Genomic DNA, 18,014 nt, shown 5'->3' with positions numbered 1-18,014 from the left:
CAGAAACAATTTCCTATTTAAGGTTCGAGGGCTCTACCGCGAGCCCCCACAAGGGTCACTACCCCCCTTGACCCTTTCTTGCTAATCGGGCAGCGGGACCTAATGCCAGCTTGATGTAGGTGTCATAAATCGAATCAGACTCCACACTCCAACACATACGAGACATATTGAGAGTAAAAATAAAAATACAAAAGATAAAATTAACCACCTATCTATCAAATTAAACTTTTTGATGAGATGGTGGTTAACAATTCAACAATGTTTTTATTCCAAATTTTCAAGGTCTCGTAAATTTGGACATAAATATGAATTTTTCAATATTTTCTTCTGGAATTTCTGCATTTCTGGTACTTTTGGATTATTACTAGTTGATAATATAAAGTAAATGACCTATCCTAATGGTTTATTCTGTATAGTTGCAGCCTCCTTTGCTGCACTTGTAATTACAAATCCATCCTCAAGTATAAACTTCCAGTATCTTCATCCTAATATAGATATCAGAACTGCACATTTCTTGCTTACGCGTTTAGCTGATTTGTGGATGTGTTCCTAGCAAAAATAACCAGTACATCAGCAAAAGTGCTGTTTCCTATCCAGCGCTTTTGACCTTCAAGGATCCAACCTCCTGCAACCTGATAACAGCATGAGGTTAAAATTAAAGAGGTTGATACGAACACTCAAAAAGAATTTGATTAAGAAGCACATAGACAAAATAGGATACATAAGAAAATAAATATATGGCTTATATGTGTACAACAAATAGAAAACTGTTTCTCATTTTTTGTGTATTACAGCTACATACACATTTTATTATATTACAATAAAATGCTGTGAGTGCAAGCTTTGTGTAACACCAATAAAATTGCTCCCTTGTGATTGGCAGGTCATGGGTTTGAGTGTGGAAACAGCGACTGCATAATACATATGGGTAAGGTTGTGTGCAAAAACAATCATCATGGACTGTCGAGACTCATGCACTAGGAGTGCCTTTCTAAACTTTTAAAATACCGTAGTCCTTTCATTATGTTATTTCTTTTTCTTTTTTTCTTATACATTCATCATACGTTCCTAATATCCATTTTGCAAAATCTTTTCATAAATGAGTTAAAAGTTCCATATTCAAAGTTTGAGAAAAAAGTTAAATATAGGTTTAGTAGATATAACTCTTAATTGTTTTATTTTATTGTTTATTTTTTACTAAAAAATGGTTCTAATTTGTTTAAGTAACAGATGTACATGTGTCCCTCTGTAACATGAGTGTCCTCTAGTGTCCAGTTGGTAATTAAATTTTTAATAGCATAAAAAATATTAAATGTTTGATGAGCATCCAACATGCATTAGAACTAATGTCCAACACAATAAGGCACCCTTTTAGAAGTGTGTATGCATCTTCAAACGTGGTAGTTAAAAAGAGTAACTATGCAAGAAATGAGGAACTTAAACCTTTGTTGCTGTTGTCTGCAAAGCACTTGCATCACTTCCATAGTTGGGTTCAGTCAAACCCTGTAGTGTGAATAAACAATTTAGGTTACATGTTGGCAGCAGATTCTTGTATCATAATTACATGAGAATATAAAGATGCTAAAAACATCAGAGGGAAAAAAGAAGAAAAAAATTGGATTCTTACCCAACAACCTATGGTATTTAATTGTGCCAATGAAGGCAAGTACTTATTTTTTTGCAATTCAGAGCCACCTATTGCTGTTAACAGAACACAAAGTCTTACAACTCAGCATTCATAAACCATAGTTGCAAGAGTGATGAGAAATGGAATGGCTGACAACATAAACTTAAAGTCAAAATATGACACGAACTTACAAATAGTGAGCATTGCTAGAGAAGAATGCACCAAAATAAAGGTAGAGCAGCTAGCATCAACTCTTGCAACTTCTGCCGCTGTGATGGCACTTGCACTGATGGACAGACCTGGACATCCGTACCCCTAGAAGAAAAAATAAACTTAATGTCCCAGCTCCCACTAAAACAAGCTAAAAAATAGAGATGAAAACAATGTAATGAAAATACCTTAATTGTGCCACCAGCAATACCTAGGGCACCAAGCTTTGGAACAACATGAAATGGAAATTCTGCCCTCTCCCAGTACTGAAAATGGTAACAATACAATTCTACATAAGTTGTAGGGAAAAATCTAGGCGTAAGTATTAACAAACATATGAGAAAGTCACTTCAATCAGTACACTCTGTATCTAACAACTAATAAAGTCATAACGGCACATGCAGGCCACTTTACATGGCTTGTGGTATGAGTATCTAATGCAGGTATGGTCTAGCCTTCAGACCATTTTAAACTGTTAATTCTACAATATTTCTTGTAAACTCATTGTGCATATTTAATATGCATTATTTGTTATTCTAATTAACATATCATTATTATTTAGGAATGTATTTGAGATTAAATGGAACTCAGAGAAAATAAGACCTCTATCTCCCATTCATCTGGAATGACTGAAAGCTTCAAACAATCATATGAGAGTTTTTTTTTTTTTTTTTTTTCTCCTTTAAATATCATTAAACTTTTAGAGGATCAAATTCTATCATGTCAGGCATATATCCTATACGCTTCATATCCTATGGGCAATGTACAAAGGGGAACAGAAAAATCCATATAGCACTGCTGCTTTGAGTGAGTTCAGAGGAGAATGAGAAAATACCTTTGCCATTATTGGAGCTATTTCTTTTTCCATAAACTCTCTCACCTTCATCCTGATGGTCTGCTCCTCAGGAGTCAATAGGTCATCAAATTCATAATAGTCTGAAGCTGTAAAATTTAGGAGCTCAAGATATTTAATACAAAGCAATTTCCCAAGAAACAACCCTAGTTTTCAGGCAGTACAAGTGCATAATTTCATGCATTGATGTTGACAAGTTAAACTAGCAGTTACGAAATTGGATCAAAAACAAATAACAATCAAACCATCAATCACACACGAACACAGAATTTAATGTGGAAAACCCAAATCGAGAAAAAATACAGGCAGAAAGAATAAAATATCACTAAACAAATATTGCTACAACAAAAGTGATATTGGCACATATTTATAGACCTAAAATCATCTATAAATGTATACAGAAAATCATATTCTGATCAGAAGATGATTCATGAGAATATTCTTATATATGAGATAAATCCCATTCAAAATCGAATTTGACATCCTAATCACAGTCAAATTCGAAGTCATAATTACAGTCAAATTAGAAAACTCAATCATAGATGAATTAGGATTTTGAGTCATAATTATCACAAATCTTCGCCTTTGACTCTAAATCTACATATGGAATTATCTAGAATTCTTTCTTCCAACGAAATCACGGAGAATTAATCTCCCTGATGAATACTAACCAAATCCACGCAATGCTCAAACTTTACAATAGGCAGGGACTTGATTAACATATCTGCAGGATTATCATGCGTGCTGATTTTTCTCACAATAACTTCACCACAAGCAATATTATCTTGAATAAAATGATATCGCACATCAATATGTTTCGTTCTCTCGTGAGACATCTGATCTTTAGTGAGGAAAAAAGCACTTTAACCGTCACAATAGACCGAACTGTCTTAAAGATTCTCATTGATTTCATCAATCAACCCCTTCAGCCAAATAGCTTTTTTAATGGCCTCAGTAATTAGCATATATTATGCTTCTGTAGTAGACAAGGCAACAGTGGACTATAAGATAGCCTTCCAACTAATAGCACAACCACCAATGGTGAACACATACCCGATAAGCGATCTTCTCTTGTCAAGATCTCCTGCAAAATCTAAATCAACAAAACCTATAACTCCATTTCTAGAGTTTCCAAGCTGTAAACATGCATCAACGGTACCATGCAAATATCAACGAATCCATTGGACCGCCTTCCAATGTTCTTTACCAGGGTTAACCATGTATCTACTAACTACGTTCACTGTAGGAGCCAAATCAGGGTATGTACAAACCATAACATACATGAGACAACCAACTACACTAAAGTATGGAATTTTAGACATCTTGTCAATTTCAACATCTGATATAGGAGACAAGCTAGATGAAAGTTTAAAGTGTGCAACTAACGAAGTACTTATAGGTTTAGCTTTCTACATATTGAATTTAGTTAAGACTTTCTCAATGTATCCTTTTTGACTTAGATATAATTTACCCGTCTCCCTGTCTCTTGAAATTTGCATTCTAAGTATCTTTTTTCCTACTCCCAAATCTTTCATATCAAATTCTTTATTGAGCTGAACTTTCAATCTCCTTATCTCATCCTTATCTTTCAATACTACTAGCATATCATCAACATAAAACAACAACAACATATTCAGCCTTTATCCCACTATGTGGGGTCGGCTACATGAATTCTAGACTTTCATGTATTTCATATAGAAGCATATATATAAAGGACCAGTTCTTGTTCCTTTTAAAATAGACACAACTATCATAACTGCATCTATTAAAATTGTGCTTAATCATAAAGAAATCAAACATTTTATACCACTGCCGAGGAGACTCTTTCAGACCATATAGAAACTTCTTCAATAAGCTATCAGGTGCAGCCTGACACTGGTGAACTCTCGGTTCTTCAAGAACTAATGCGAAAGAGAGAATTGACAGAGAGAGGGAGAGAGAGAGAATTTAGACGGAGGGAAAGAGTATTTTAGAGAGAAGGAGAGTGTTTCTGAATTGGAATCAATGTATTCATACTTCTATCATGAGCGATCAGCCTTTTATACTGATCACTTACAAATTCGAATGAGAAGGAGCTTCCCACTCTTATTACTCCCGCCCTATAACTACCGCTACACGTGCGGTTAGTTACTCTCTTATACTAGCATTTACAACAAGAAATTTAAGGGTAGTAAGGGAATTTAGGAGTAGTTCGTGACAATTACCCTCCCCTTGAAAAATTTCTTGTCCTCAAGAAATACAAAATAGACTGGCAACTCTCGGAAACTGTTTGAGTAGCTCCGGGAGGTATTCCCCAAGTACTGTCTTCAGTAGGCAACTGGCTCTATTTCACTAACACTTGATTAGGGCAACCCCGTGCTTATGGATCACTCTTTTGTCGAGGATAGCTTCTGGTTCCCTTGGCAACTCAGGTTCTGGACTCTTGGTGGGTAGGCAGGAACTAGTAGGTTAGTCTCCCACACCTCTCTTAAGCAATGATACGTGAAAGCCCGGGTGAATTAGAGATCCCTTCGATAGTTGGAGCTGGTTAGCAACCTTTCCCAATTTTGCTGTTATAGAGAATGGACCATGGTACCACGGGCTCAATTTAGTAGTGGGCTCTCCAGTCACCGCCCTCACCTGCATTGGCCTCAACTTTAGGTACACTGACTCCCCTATTGAAAACTCCCTCTCGCTTCGCCCTTTGTCGGCTTGTTGCTTCATTCGGTTTCTTGCCATAGCTAAGTCTTTCTTTAACTGTTGAAAAATTCCTTGCCGCTGCTGAAGGTAGTCATCTACCACAGCTACTTTAACAAACTTAGGGGTACTGGTAGGAAGGGGGGTTTATATCCAAAAAGAGCTTCAAATGGTGATCTTCGTATAGAACTGTGGCAGTTAGAATTATACCACCACTGAGCTAAAGCCAGCCACTTGTACCACTGCTTCGGCTATTCAAAACTTAGGCACCTCAAGTAATTTTCCAAACATTGGTTAACCCTTTTCGTCTACCCATCCGTTTGAGGATGGTAAGCCGATGACATGCTAAGTTTGGTCCCCATATTCTTCCATAGAGCCTGTCAAAACAAGCTAGTAAAGACCTTGTCACAGTCAGAAATAATGGTCTTGGGAACCCCGTGCAACTTAATAACTTGATCCAAGAATACTCTCAAGACCTCTTGGGTAGTATAGGGGTGGGATAGCCCGATGAAATGGGCAAATTTCGTGAGCCGATCAACCACTACCATTATGCAGTTCTATCCTTTAGACTTAGGAAGCCCTTCCACAAAGTCCATGGACAGGCTTTCCCATGCTTGCCCTGGAATTTCTAAAGGCTATAGGAGTCCCGGTGTGGCCACTATTTCATATTCGCATCGTTTACAAGCATCACGCCCCATAACAAACTGAACTACTGCTTCCTTCAACTTTGGCTAGAAGAAAAGTTGCTTAACTTTGATGTAGGTGTTCTGAATCCCTGAATGTCCCCCCAAAGGACATCTGTGTAAGGCATGGAGGATCTTGTCTTTTAGCTGTGGACAATCTCCAACCACTATCCGCCCTTTATATCTTAGCACCCCATTCTGTAATGTGTACCCTTTCTTACTATTAGGGTCCAACACCAGTTGCTCCAATATCTTTTTCACCGATTCATCAAGCTCATAACTGCTTGCTACTTCTTGATACCATTCAAGTATGGTCATTGAAATGGCTGTGGTCTCTCCCTTCTCCATACAGTGGGATAGAGCGTCTGCCACTACGTTGTCTCTCTTTTTTATATTGTATTGTATAATCAAGTCCCATTAACTTAGCCATTCCTTTTTTTTTGTAATTGTGTGTGGAGTCTCTGCTGCAATAAGTATTTGAGACTTTGGTGGTCAGTTTTGATCACAAACTGCCCTCTTTCTAAGTAGTGCCTCCATTTTTCCACTACTAATAAGACTGCCACAATCTCCTTCTAGTAAATACTTAGCCTTTCATGTCGTGGGGATAATGCTTGGCTGAGGCAGACCATGGGTCTGCCCTCTTGCATCAGTACCGCCCCCACCCCCATTATCACAAGCATCTGTTTCAACCACAAACGTTTTGTTGAAATCCGACAATCTCAACACGGGCACCTCACTCATGGCCTTCTTCAGCTGTTCAAACGCTGCCTCAGCTTCCGACCCCCACCTATCCCCACACTTATAGCAGAGATTAGCTTGTCTTCTCTACTCTATTAGCTTCTCCCCTTGAGCTATGGGAGCTGGTGGAAGTGAATTCTGCATTCCTTGTACTCCCTTCCAATTTTCTCTAATCTGAGCCCTTCCCACGGGAGTTAACACATTGTGTGTTCCTCCCCTACTCACCAACCGTTGCTTCTTCATGAGCGACTCCACTGCTAACTCATGCAACCGGGCACTACCAGTAGCATGCTTAAGAGTCTGGGGTTGTAGCACCTTCACCATAGGCTTCAATTCTTCATTCAAACCACTAATAAAACTAGAGACAAAATAAGCCTCCGTGAGGTAAGGGTTATGGTTGAGCATCAATGCCTTCAACTCTTCAAACCTCCTCTGGTACTCAGCCACTGATCCACTTTGCCTAAACTTGTTAAATTCTTCCACCACGTCACTCATTCCCCTTTCTCCAAACCGCTCGTAGAGTTCTGTTGCAAACTTTGCACTCTTCCTTTGTCTTCGCCCATCCTTGATACCAATCATCCCCAGCATCGTTTAAGTAGGCCATAACCATGGCTACCCTCTGGTGCTCCGGAATTCCAAACCACTCGAAGGCCTTTTCACATCGCCTAATCCACCAGCGGGGTGTATTCCCATCAAACATGGGGATATCCAATTTTGGCATCGGTATCCCCGAATGCCCAAGGGTACCATTTCCTCCTTGCCTCTGGTCAGTCACGTGATCTCCTATTTCCCCCGGCTCCTCCCCAGCCTTCGAGGCTACTGGCCTCCTCTGACTCATCCCGTGGCTGGGAAGAATCGGATCCATTCTATCCCGAGGAGGAAAATATGGAGAGAGACTTACCAGTTGTTCCAACGCAAACATAACCATGAAGCCTTGAAGTTGCTCTCTAATTTGCGTTCCTACCTCTTCCCTGACCTGTTGACTGCCCCATCCAGTTTGCAATCAATGGAAATGATCGCCTCGTGGTTACGATTTGATCCCAATTCGAGCTTATCTACTCGCGCCTGTAAGTCAGAGACCGTGGACCCGAATTGGTGTAGTTGCGCCTCCATGTTCTTCATCCTTGTGATGTTTGCCATCACTAGATCTGTTCGCAGCTGGATTGGCTGGGATCGCTCTGATACCAAATTGTCAGGTGTAGCCTGACAGCGGTGAACTCTCGGTTCTTCGAGAACTCACGCGAAAGAGAGAATTGACAAAGAGAGGGAGAGAGATAGAATTTAGAGGGAGGGAAAGAGAATTTTAGAGAGGAGAGTGTTTCTGAATTGGAATCAATGTATTCATACTTCTATCATGAGCGATCAGCCTTTTATACTGATCACTTACAAATTTGAATGAAAAGGAGCTTCCCACACTTATTACTCCCGCCCTATAACTAACACTACATGTGCGGTTAGTTACTCTCTTATACTTGCATTTACAATAAGAAATTTTATAGTAGTAAGGGAATTTAGGAGTAGTATGTGACATAAGCACACATAGTCTTCTTTGCCTAGAACTTCAAAACCCTCTAGTTGATACATATAGATATCTTGATCAAGTATCCCATGTAAGAACGTTGTCTTAACATCCAACGATTCAAGTTTATGATCTTGAATAGCCACAATACCAAGGAGTGCCCGAATGGAATTGTGTTTCACAACTAGAAAAAATACGTTTGTGAAGTCCACACTTGGAATCTGACTGTATCCCTTCACTATGAGGCTAGCTTTGTAACTCACGTTTTCAACTCCTAGTGTACCTTCTTTCTTCTTAAATATCCATTTGCACTTAACTACTTTCTTATCCTCGGGTAGTTTCATCAACTTCTAACTACTGTTTTTTTGTAAAGATTTCATCTTTTCTTGCATTACTTTGCTGTAATCTCTCTCCCAGATTTAGCATAACTAGCTACTTCAGAATAAATGGAAGGCTCTTCACTATAGTCAATATCTTTAGCCACACTCAAGGCATAGGCAACAAGATCAGCTTCAACATACATTTGAGAAGGTCTGATATTTCTTCTGGATCTATCCTTAGCAATACAATAATCTAATGGACTGGCACGTTCTTTCGAACTTGTTTTGGGGCTTGACTTAATCTAAGATGACGACGGCTCAGATGTTTCTTTTTGTCGATTTCAAGCTCCACTTGAATATCAGACCTTTGGCAACCTATAGCGTTAGATTCTTTTACAGATGAACCATGAAGCATAGCAATTTCATCAAAAATATCATCTCTGCTAATTACAACTTTAGGCACTTCTAGATCCCATAACTTACAACCCTTAACACCAAATTTATAACCAAGGAAAAAACACCATTTAGACCATGATTCTAATTTTCCATTATCAACATGAACAAATGTAGGATATCCAAAAATTTTCAAATCAAAATAATTCATAGGAATACCTGACCATAATTCTTCTAGAGTTTTCTTATCAATAGCAAACAAAGGAGACCAATTAATCAGAAAACATGTCATGTAAGCAGCCTCAGCCCAAAAAGACTTAGATAGTAGACAGCATATATCGTACCTTTTCCAACAAGGTTCTATTCATCCACTCAACTACACCATCTTGCTATAGGGTACCTAAAACTGTTAAATGTCTTAAAATTCTTTCTTTCTTGCAAAAATCACTAAATTCATTTGAACAAAATTCTAAACCATTATTAGTGCGGAGACATTTAATCTGTCTATCGGTTTGTTTCTCAATCATAGTCTTCCATTGCTTGAAAGTAGCAAAAACATCAGTCTTCTATTTCAAGAAGAATACCTAGACTTTCCTAGAAAAATCATCAATGAAATTAACATATATCTGGCACCACCTTTAAAGGGTACTCTGACTGGATCCCAAAGATCAAAATGAACATAGTCCAGTATACCTTTAGTATTGTGAATGTCTTTATTAAATCTGGCTTGTTTTTTCTTACCAAATACATAGTGCTTACAAAACTCTAATTTTCCAGTACTCTGCCCTTCAAGAAGTCCTATTTTGCTCAATTCAACCATACCTATTTCACTATATGTCCAAAACGCATATGCCATAACTAAGTGATATCAATATCAAATAAAGAAGAAGTAGAAACAGAAGCATCACCTGTAACGATAGAACCTTGCAGAACATATAATCTATCGTACTATTTTATACCTTCCATCACAACAAGAACACCTTTACTGACCTTAATAACTCCACCTTCACCAATGAACTTGTATCCATTCAAATCAAGAGTATTCAATGAAATAAGATTTCTTATGAGATCCGAAACATGTCTGACATCAGTTAAAATACGAACGATACTATGAAACATCTTAATTTTAATTGTTCCAATGCCAACAATTTTACAAGAAGAATTATTACCCATCAACACATCACCAGAAGTTGAAGTTTTATATGTCGAAAACCCATCCCTATTAGGAGACATATGAAACGTGCATGTTGCGTCAAAAATCCAATCTTCACTAGGTTTAGTAACCACCATAAGTTCCCCATCACTACTGTTATCTTCAACAACATTGGTTTCACTGGAAGTTTTTGGTTGTTTCCCTTTCTAGTCAGATTCCTATCTCTTAAGTTTGTTCTACAGCTTATAACACTCCTTTATGTGTCTTTTCTTCTTACAATAATTACAGGTTTTTTCTTTGTTTTTGGACTTGGAACTACTTTTCCTTTTACCACCAGAATTTCTATCATTTGTTCTCCCTCTAATCACCAAACCCTCTCCCTGATTTTCAAAATTCCCCAATAACTACTTATCGATTTTTTCTTTCAAGAATAAAGCATCATAAACTTTATCTAGGGTGAGAGTATCACAACTATAAAATATGGTGTCTCTAAAAATTGAATACGAGGCTGGTAGAAAACATAACAAAACTAGACTCAAATCCTCATCATCATACTTAACCTCCATGATTTTCAAATCAAAAACAATTTCTTTAAAAACTGTTAAATGGCTTCTAATAGACGTACCTTCAGCCTTTCGATGAGAATACAGCCTTTACTTTAAACGCAACTTACTAGTTAAGCTCTTCATCATACATAGCTATTCCAATTTAAAACATAGAGCAGCAGTAGTTTTTTCTTTCAAAACATCCTGTAAAATTTGATTTAATAAATGCAGATGTATTTGAGATAAGGGCTTATGATCCTTACACTGTTTTTCTTTAGTACTCCATGATTTTGACATTTTTTTAAAGCCCAAAAATGCATCATCTAAATCCATCTATGCCAAAATTGCACGAATCTTAACTTGCCATAGCGAAAATCTAATATTCCGATCCAACAAAGGAATATCATACTTCAACGAAGTCATTAAATAACCCCAAATAATATCAAATAATTTAAATAAGAAACCAAATTAAAAACAGACCAAAAAATACCAAATATGGGCAAAAAACCAAATTGAATCTATCTGGCAAATCTAGCATCGGATCTAGCCTAATAGGTCAACTCTGGGCTGACCAAATCTAAAATGAGTCTGGATGGGTAAATTGGGTTGGGTCAAATCCGAACCAAATCTGGGCAAGGATCTGGGTTTGAAGCTTGAAGCTTCTTCAATGGCAGAAGCTTGCAGGGATGAGCAAAAATTAACGACGACGAGGGAGCTTCAATAGCCGACGATGGTGGAGTGGCTAGAGAAACGATGGCAAGAAGGAAGACAACTGATCTTTGAGGAAGCAAGGAAAAGGCTAGTGGTCAAACAAGTAACCGAAGAAATCAAAGAGTCACATTGAACAAACAAAGGCTGCGATGGTGGTTGTTGATGACGACAGAGGCAAAGGTGTCCGTCAATGGTGGCTTTGAAAATAGTTGAACAAAAACGCAAAGGAGTCAAAAACTGCTGATAATGGTTGATAACGGCGATTGGAACTGGGCTCTCAGTGGTGGTTGAATGGTAGAAGACCGATGGTCACGATCAGCTATAGGCGAAGGCGATAGTGGTCAGCCGAAAACACTATGAAAAGCGATGATTGACAATGGCGACTGCCAGAGAAGAAAAAGGAGATGGCGACCGACTGTAACGACCCGTTGGTGGGTCTAGGTCGAGCTATCAATATTTCTACGTGTGTTATATTTTTTTGCCATTAATTAATCGATATGTTGGAATTATTTTATGTGTTGTGAAAGAGGCAAAAATAACTAAGATAGCATTATGTTTGAAAAGTCAAAGTTTGTAAATGTGATTTTGTGGAAAGAAAAATCAAAAATCAAGAGAATGGGGGGGAATATATATATATGTGTGTGTGTGTGTGTGTGTGTGTGTGTGTGCAAGTGTATGTATGCAAGTGAGGGCATAATGGGAAAAGAGAAAAGTGAGTGGGGGCATATTTGGAAAGGGAAATGAGTGTGGCTATTTGAGCTTGTCGTGCAAGCTATTTACCCCCTTCTTCTACTTCATTCCACCATCTTCTTTGTTCTTCTTTTTGATTTTGGAGCTTCAAAGAAAGGGAGAGTTCAAGATTTGGAGGGTTGTTTCTTTTCTTGGGTCCAAACATCCGAAATCTTCAAGGCAAGTTCTCTTCTCTTCTCCACTTATGTGCAAGTTCTTTCCCCTCTATTGCTTTCAAGAGTATGTTCTTTCTCCCTTCTTATTCTAATATGCAAGATCTCCTTTTATTTACTCTTTATACGCAAATCTTGATCCTTTTCCTTGGCTCAATGTCCTTGGATCGTCTATTTTCGGGTATTAATGCTTGAAACCCAACTTTGTTGTGATGTATGTGGGTTCCAACCCGATTATTTGTATTTCGTGCGATTTTTCTTGAAATTTTGGTAAATCGGGTCTATGGTCTAAATGAGGTCTTGATTCACCTCATCTTTTCAAAGGAATGATGTATTTTTGGATTAGGATTTGAGCCATGTAAGTTTTGGCTGAATTTGGGTACATCCTGTTCGTCCGTTTTCGTTTCTAGGTCTCAGGAGTCAACTATTTTGAGTGAAAATCGACTATGTATATTAAGCTCTCGGCCAGGTCGACTAAGTTGATGTAAAAATCGACTTTTCAAGTCTGGAAGTTGACTTTCCAAGAGTCGACTTTCCATGTCAAAAGTCAACTTTTTGTTTCAGACTGCGCATGTTGTACTCTTTTAGGTATAACTTTCTGTAGTTATATCCGATTCGAGATTCGTTTGTTGCGTTATAAACTAGACTTCATAAGCTTCATTTTGATATAGAATTTGGATTATTTGGCCAAGTTTTGAGCATGTAGATACCATTTCCTGGAATTTGTTATGAGGTTTATGATAAAAGTGCACATTATGGGCATGTTTGCATTTCTCTTCTTGTGCATGGTATATGGGTAGATCAAGGCATTGGGTGGGAGCGAATTGTCCTTAAGGGTGTATGTACTCATGAGCATACCCCTAGGAGTGAGCTTTATGGCCCCAATGACCTCGTGGCATGTCATATGACTATAAACTTGGGTGGGAGCTGATTGTCCTCAAAGGTTGTATGGTGAGGGAGTGCAGCCCTAGGAGTGAGCTATCAAGCCCTAAAAGTCACTTGTGGTGGTGAATGCAAGGCACGGAATGCCTCGGTGTTGTTCTTGTTTATGTTGGTTCATGGGTTTTCTTTTATATGCAGAGCATGGACATGATTTGTTAGCTTTGTTCTACTTTTTTCTATTGGGTTATTGTGACTTAATCGTATTGGTTCATGTCTTTTGCTATTCATTGTTATACTTGTTAGATCTTGTGGCTTATTATTTTGCTTTGCATCATTCCAGGTAAGGACAAAGATAAGGTCGAGGGTGAGTCTAGCAAGGGCTAATCTTTTGTGGATAGATGTGTACAAAGTTCACCTAAAGAAAGGTCTTGGGCACTTTTGTGTTGAGATGTTAGAGCTAGTTAGGCTCTTGAACCATAAGAGTATATATACACGTGTTGTGATTATGATTGGATGTATTATAACCAAAGGGTGTATCTTTTGTTTCCTGTGGGAATGTATATGTTTAATGTAAAAGAGAAATCTGGTAATGTTGCGTCATGATGCTTTCTAACGAGAGTTTATATAATATGTTAGTGGAGTTTGGTTTTAAGTTACTTTTATATCATTCTATTAATGACCCTCTCACCGATCCTTTATGCTAGCGGATGCTTCGGGTGGCAGGTCATTACACCGATGATTGCGTGCAAGGCAATAGGCGAGGAGGCGGTTGACAATAGATGCTGCCAACGACGGCAACAGCGACAGCTTGGTAGCTTGAAACCCTGGCACATGAAGGTGATGAAGGGTTGTAGATCCAACAGTTGAGATCTACCAAACGTTGATAGTTTGATCCAACGGCTCTGATACTAGTTTGTTACGAAATTGAATAAAAAACAAGCCACAATCAAATCATCAATCACACACATGAATACAGAATTTAACGTAAAAAACCCAAATTGAGAAAAATCACGAGCAGAAAAAATAAAATATCACTAAACAAATATTGTTACAATAAAAGTGATATTGCCACATAATTCCAATGACCTAGACACCTATTTATAAATCTAAAATCATATATAAATGTACATAAGAAATCATATCATAATCAGAAGATGATTCATGAGGATATTCCTCCAAATAAGATAAATTCACTCAAAATCGAATTTAACAACATTCTAATCACAGTCAAATTCGAAATCATAATCACGGTCAAATTAAGAAACTCAATCACAGATAAATTAGAATTTTGAGTCATAATTATCACACTAGCAACACAATGCAAGAGTTCTGTAATTCCCATAAATAATTATAACTACTAGATATCATCTAAATAGCTTCCAGCATAACTGGGAACATCAACATACTACTAATATATTCGTTTGAATAGACAAATCATACACCCGTTAAAAAGGAAAAAGAATATGACCTCACTTGAAGCTAGATTGTTTTTTTTCGCTTAGAAGATGCATAGGTCTTTACCAAAAGAAGATAATTTTCGATTTAGCTAGCTATTATTTCCCTTTCGTTTTCTATTTCTAGCAGAAGATTTTATAGAGGTAAAAGAATAAAGTTTTCCAATTCTTACTGCAGGGAGGAAAAACTGAAGCCGGAGTTGCCTGTGGAAAAGCAAGGGAAATGTCCAACGCTGGTAAATTGAAATACGAACTCTTCTCATCTTTATTTCGCTCATCTGCATTCATCAAAGCCAAGTCTTTCGATTAAACAAACACCCAAGTCCACAAAAACAGAAACAAATTCAGCCACTATACAAAGCTAGGAAGGAAATAAAAACTGATACTGTTGCTGAAAGCCACAGAAATAAAAAAAATAAAAAAAGAGTAAAAAAATAAAAAAAAGCGCAGCCAGTTCGTCAAATTCCAATCAATTCTAACCCTATGTTTCACCGCAGATCAAAAAAGCTCTGCGTAATCACCAACACCAACAACATATACTCTGAACTCGGAGCTTGTCCAAACAATATTCGGCACAATAAACCAAATAAAGAATTACCACTGGAAAATTGTGTACAAACACAGATAAACATTTTTCTAGATACAGAGATAGAAACCTTGATTTTCTGGCGATCGAGCGGGCATGGCGACCATGATTGAAGAGAGAGAGAGAGAGGAGCCGTTCAACTTCAATGCCTGGTCAAGCTACAGAATCCAGTCATAGACATCGTCGGTGGTTTAAAGAAGTAGTTTCGCTTTCTCGTTCTTATCTTTTAATAAGTTAAAATAGTAAGGTGACTATTTCAAACGTTTTGAGTTTTTAATTTTTTAAAATATTAAAAATATTTTTTTTATTTTTAAAAATATAAAATCCAAAACACTGAAAAGATGGAAAACACTCGGCCAACCCCTCTATTAATCTCACACAAACTTAGCATCTCTCATGTCTCCTATTTTTTCATCTTTCTTCTATTTTCTCTTCTTTCGGTCGTTAACCGTCACTGCCATCACTATCACCGTCGTCAATTGTGCCCGCCACTGCCACTTCGACCACCACCGTTGACTGCCCCCATCGTTCTATTGCTAGTTTTGTCTCTTCTCTCCCCTTTTCTCTCATCTCTCATATCTTCTCTTTCTTCTCTTGCTGGTTTTTAGGTATGTTGATCGATAGACCTTTGAGTGTTGGGTGATTGTCTCTGATTGTCGGAAACCATCGGCCACGATAGCCGATGACGATTGACAATGCATTTTTCACTTGTGCCCAAAAATTAAAAATTAAATCTATGAAAATCCAATCATTAAATTTGGCTCATTTTTGTGTATGTACCCCCTTAAGTTGGAGTTTCTAATGGTAGGCTCGTATCGTGTGAATCTTCGGCCGACGGTGGTTGCTAATGACGAAGAAGATGTAGAGTGTTGGAGAAGAAGAAAAGAAAGGAAAAAAAAAAGAGAAAAAAAGAAAAAATTATTATTCAATTTTAAAAATAAAATTATATATTTATTTAAAATTTTAAAAAATGTAGTATATCTACATTATAATTAAAAATATAGGATAACATATAGTATATTATTAAGTATATAATTTAATATAAATTATTGCTAAAATGTAGGCTAGTCATTTATTAATCAAATTTATTATTTTATTTTAATAGTAGAATTTCATTAAAATGAGTTAATTTTATTATTTAATAATTAAATTCATTAAATAAAATATCATAATGACAAAAAAAAATAATTTTTCAAAATTTCAAAGTAAGCGCGTTTTCTAGTTTCTATTTTAAGAAACAGTTTTTCAGAATAATAAAAAGAACACATTTTCAAAAATCTTAAAACAGACACTCAAAATACAAAACTGAAAATGAATTCAAAACTTAAAACTAAAATATGAAGAGAACACCACTTAAGCCTCTTATTTTATTATTGAGGTATTAAAATTATCTTATAAAAATAAGAAAAATGCTCTCAATTTTTAGGTTATACGAAAACGAAAATGAAAAATATTTTTGATACAAAACGAAAATGAGGAAATGGTATTTTTTTTTAAAAAAATAGAAAACAAAAACGTGGAGTAAAGTGTAAATTAAAAAAATATAAGATTTTTTTTTGTAAATATAATTTTTAATATTAAAAATTATAAAAAAATAGTTCAAACATAATACAAACAAATATAAATAATAACTATAAATTTCGTAATGCATTCAAACAAACATACACATAAATTTTGCAGTAATGCATTCACAAGACATAACCATCAACAATATTTACAATCAGAGCCAACCATTAGAAACACCAAATCAAGGGGTCAACATACACAAAAATGGGCCAGATTTAACAATTGAATTTGCATAGATTTGGTTTTTAAGTTTTCGGCCAAAATGGAATGCGCACTACCAATCGCCACAAGCCATTGCAGATGATTGTTTCCAGCAATCAAAGGCAACCACCCAATACTCTTACCCCCAACAACCAACATATCCAAAAACTAGCAAGATCTGATGGCTAAATCTTCGTAGATCTAGGTTAAACTTTCTATCCAAAGAACCAAATACGCATTTATACATACATACATATATATATATATATCAATGGATCTTGCAACAAAAGTTAATAATAAAATTGAAAGACTTACCTATTTGTAGATCTGAGCCACTTTCAAGGTGAAAGTATGGTTAGATCAAAGATTGGATAGTCAGATTTTACAAAACTTGTGAATCCAGAGGTGTTCTTGAGACAGTGTTATAGAGAAAATTAGAGAGAGGGAGAGAGAGATCATATGATAAAATGGTGATGATTGAGAGAGGGAACAATCAACACCGAGGGAATGATGATCTTCAACAAGGGAATGGGGAGGGGGCAGCAAGAAGAAATGGCTACTAAAAGTAAAAGAACGACAAGGGAGCACCCGAAGCAACAAGTTCTAACGACTGAGAAAAGAAACTTCGGAATTCGAAAACAAAACACTAAAGAAGAAGAAGAAGACTGAATAAAGAGAGGGAACTTTGGGATTTGTGATGTTGGGTCGTTGGTAATGCATTTCTAACCATTTTATGTAATTTGCGAAACGGTCTTGGAACATTTCGCAAATAATAAGAATGGCTCGAAAAATTTTTTGAGCTGTTTTTACATTTTCCGAAATGAGAAATGGTTTAGAAATGCCAACACAACGTCTCCCAGTCGTTTTCGTGCTTCAGAGCTCAATTTATATGAAATTATTATTATTTAACTCATTTTCAGTGATACTAATTAGAGGAATTAATTAACAAAAATATATACTAGGGTAGTTATATAGAATTTTGACAGATATTTTCA

General features: G+C 36.7%; 1 protein-coding gene across 1 annotated transcript in view; it reads right to left on the bottom strand.

Annotated features, from left to right (window-relative positions):
- LOC127788657 (acyl-coenzyme A oxidase 4, peroxisomal) overlaps positions 1–15,471 on the bottom strand; it is a 46,892-nt gene extending 31,421 nt beyond the window's left edge. Inside the window, exons 1-8 of the mRNA XM_052317213.1 lie at positions 15,323–15,471; positions 14,840–14,944; positions 2,673–2,779; positions 2,026–2,103; positions 1,819–1,942; positions 1,628–1,701; positions 1,444–1,503; positions 523–632 (exon numbers count right to left, since the gene is read on the bottom strand). Coding sequence (XP_052173173.1) covers positions 523–632; positions 1,444–1,503; positions 1,628–1,701; positions 1,819–1,942; positions 2,026–2,103; positions 2,673–2,779; positions 14,840–14,944; positions 15,323–15,359 — 695 coding nt within the window. The 5' untranslated portion in view covers positions 15,360–15,471. The remainder of the gene's footprint in view (positions 1–522; positions 633–1,443; positions 1,504–1,627; positions 1,702–1,818; positions 1,943–2,025; positions 2,104–2,672; positions 2,780–14,839; positions 14,945–15,322) is intronic.
- Between the last annotated feature and the right edge of the window lie 2,543 nt (positions 15,472–18,014).

This window comes from Diospyros lotus, chromosome 13 (genome assembly GCF_014633365.1).
Source record: "Diospyros lotus cultivar Yz01 chromosome 13, ASM1463336v1, whole genome shotgun sequence".
Classification (NCBI taxonomy): domain Eukaryota; kingdom Viridiplantae; phylum Streptophyta; class Magnoliopsida; order Ericales; family Ebenaceae; genus Diospyros; species Diospyros lotus.
The sequence above is the reverse complement of the archived record's forward strand: the minus strand, read 5'-3'. Positions and strand labels throughout refer to the sequence as shown.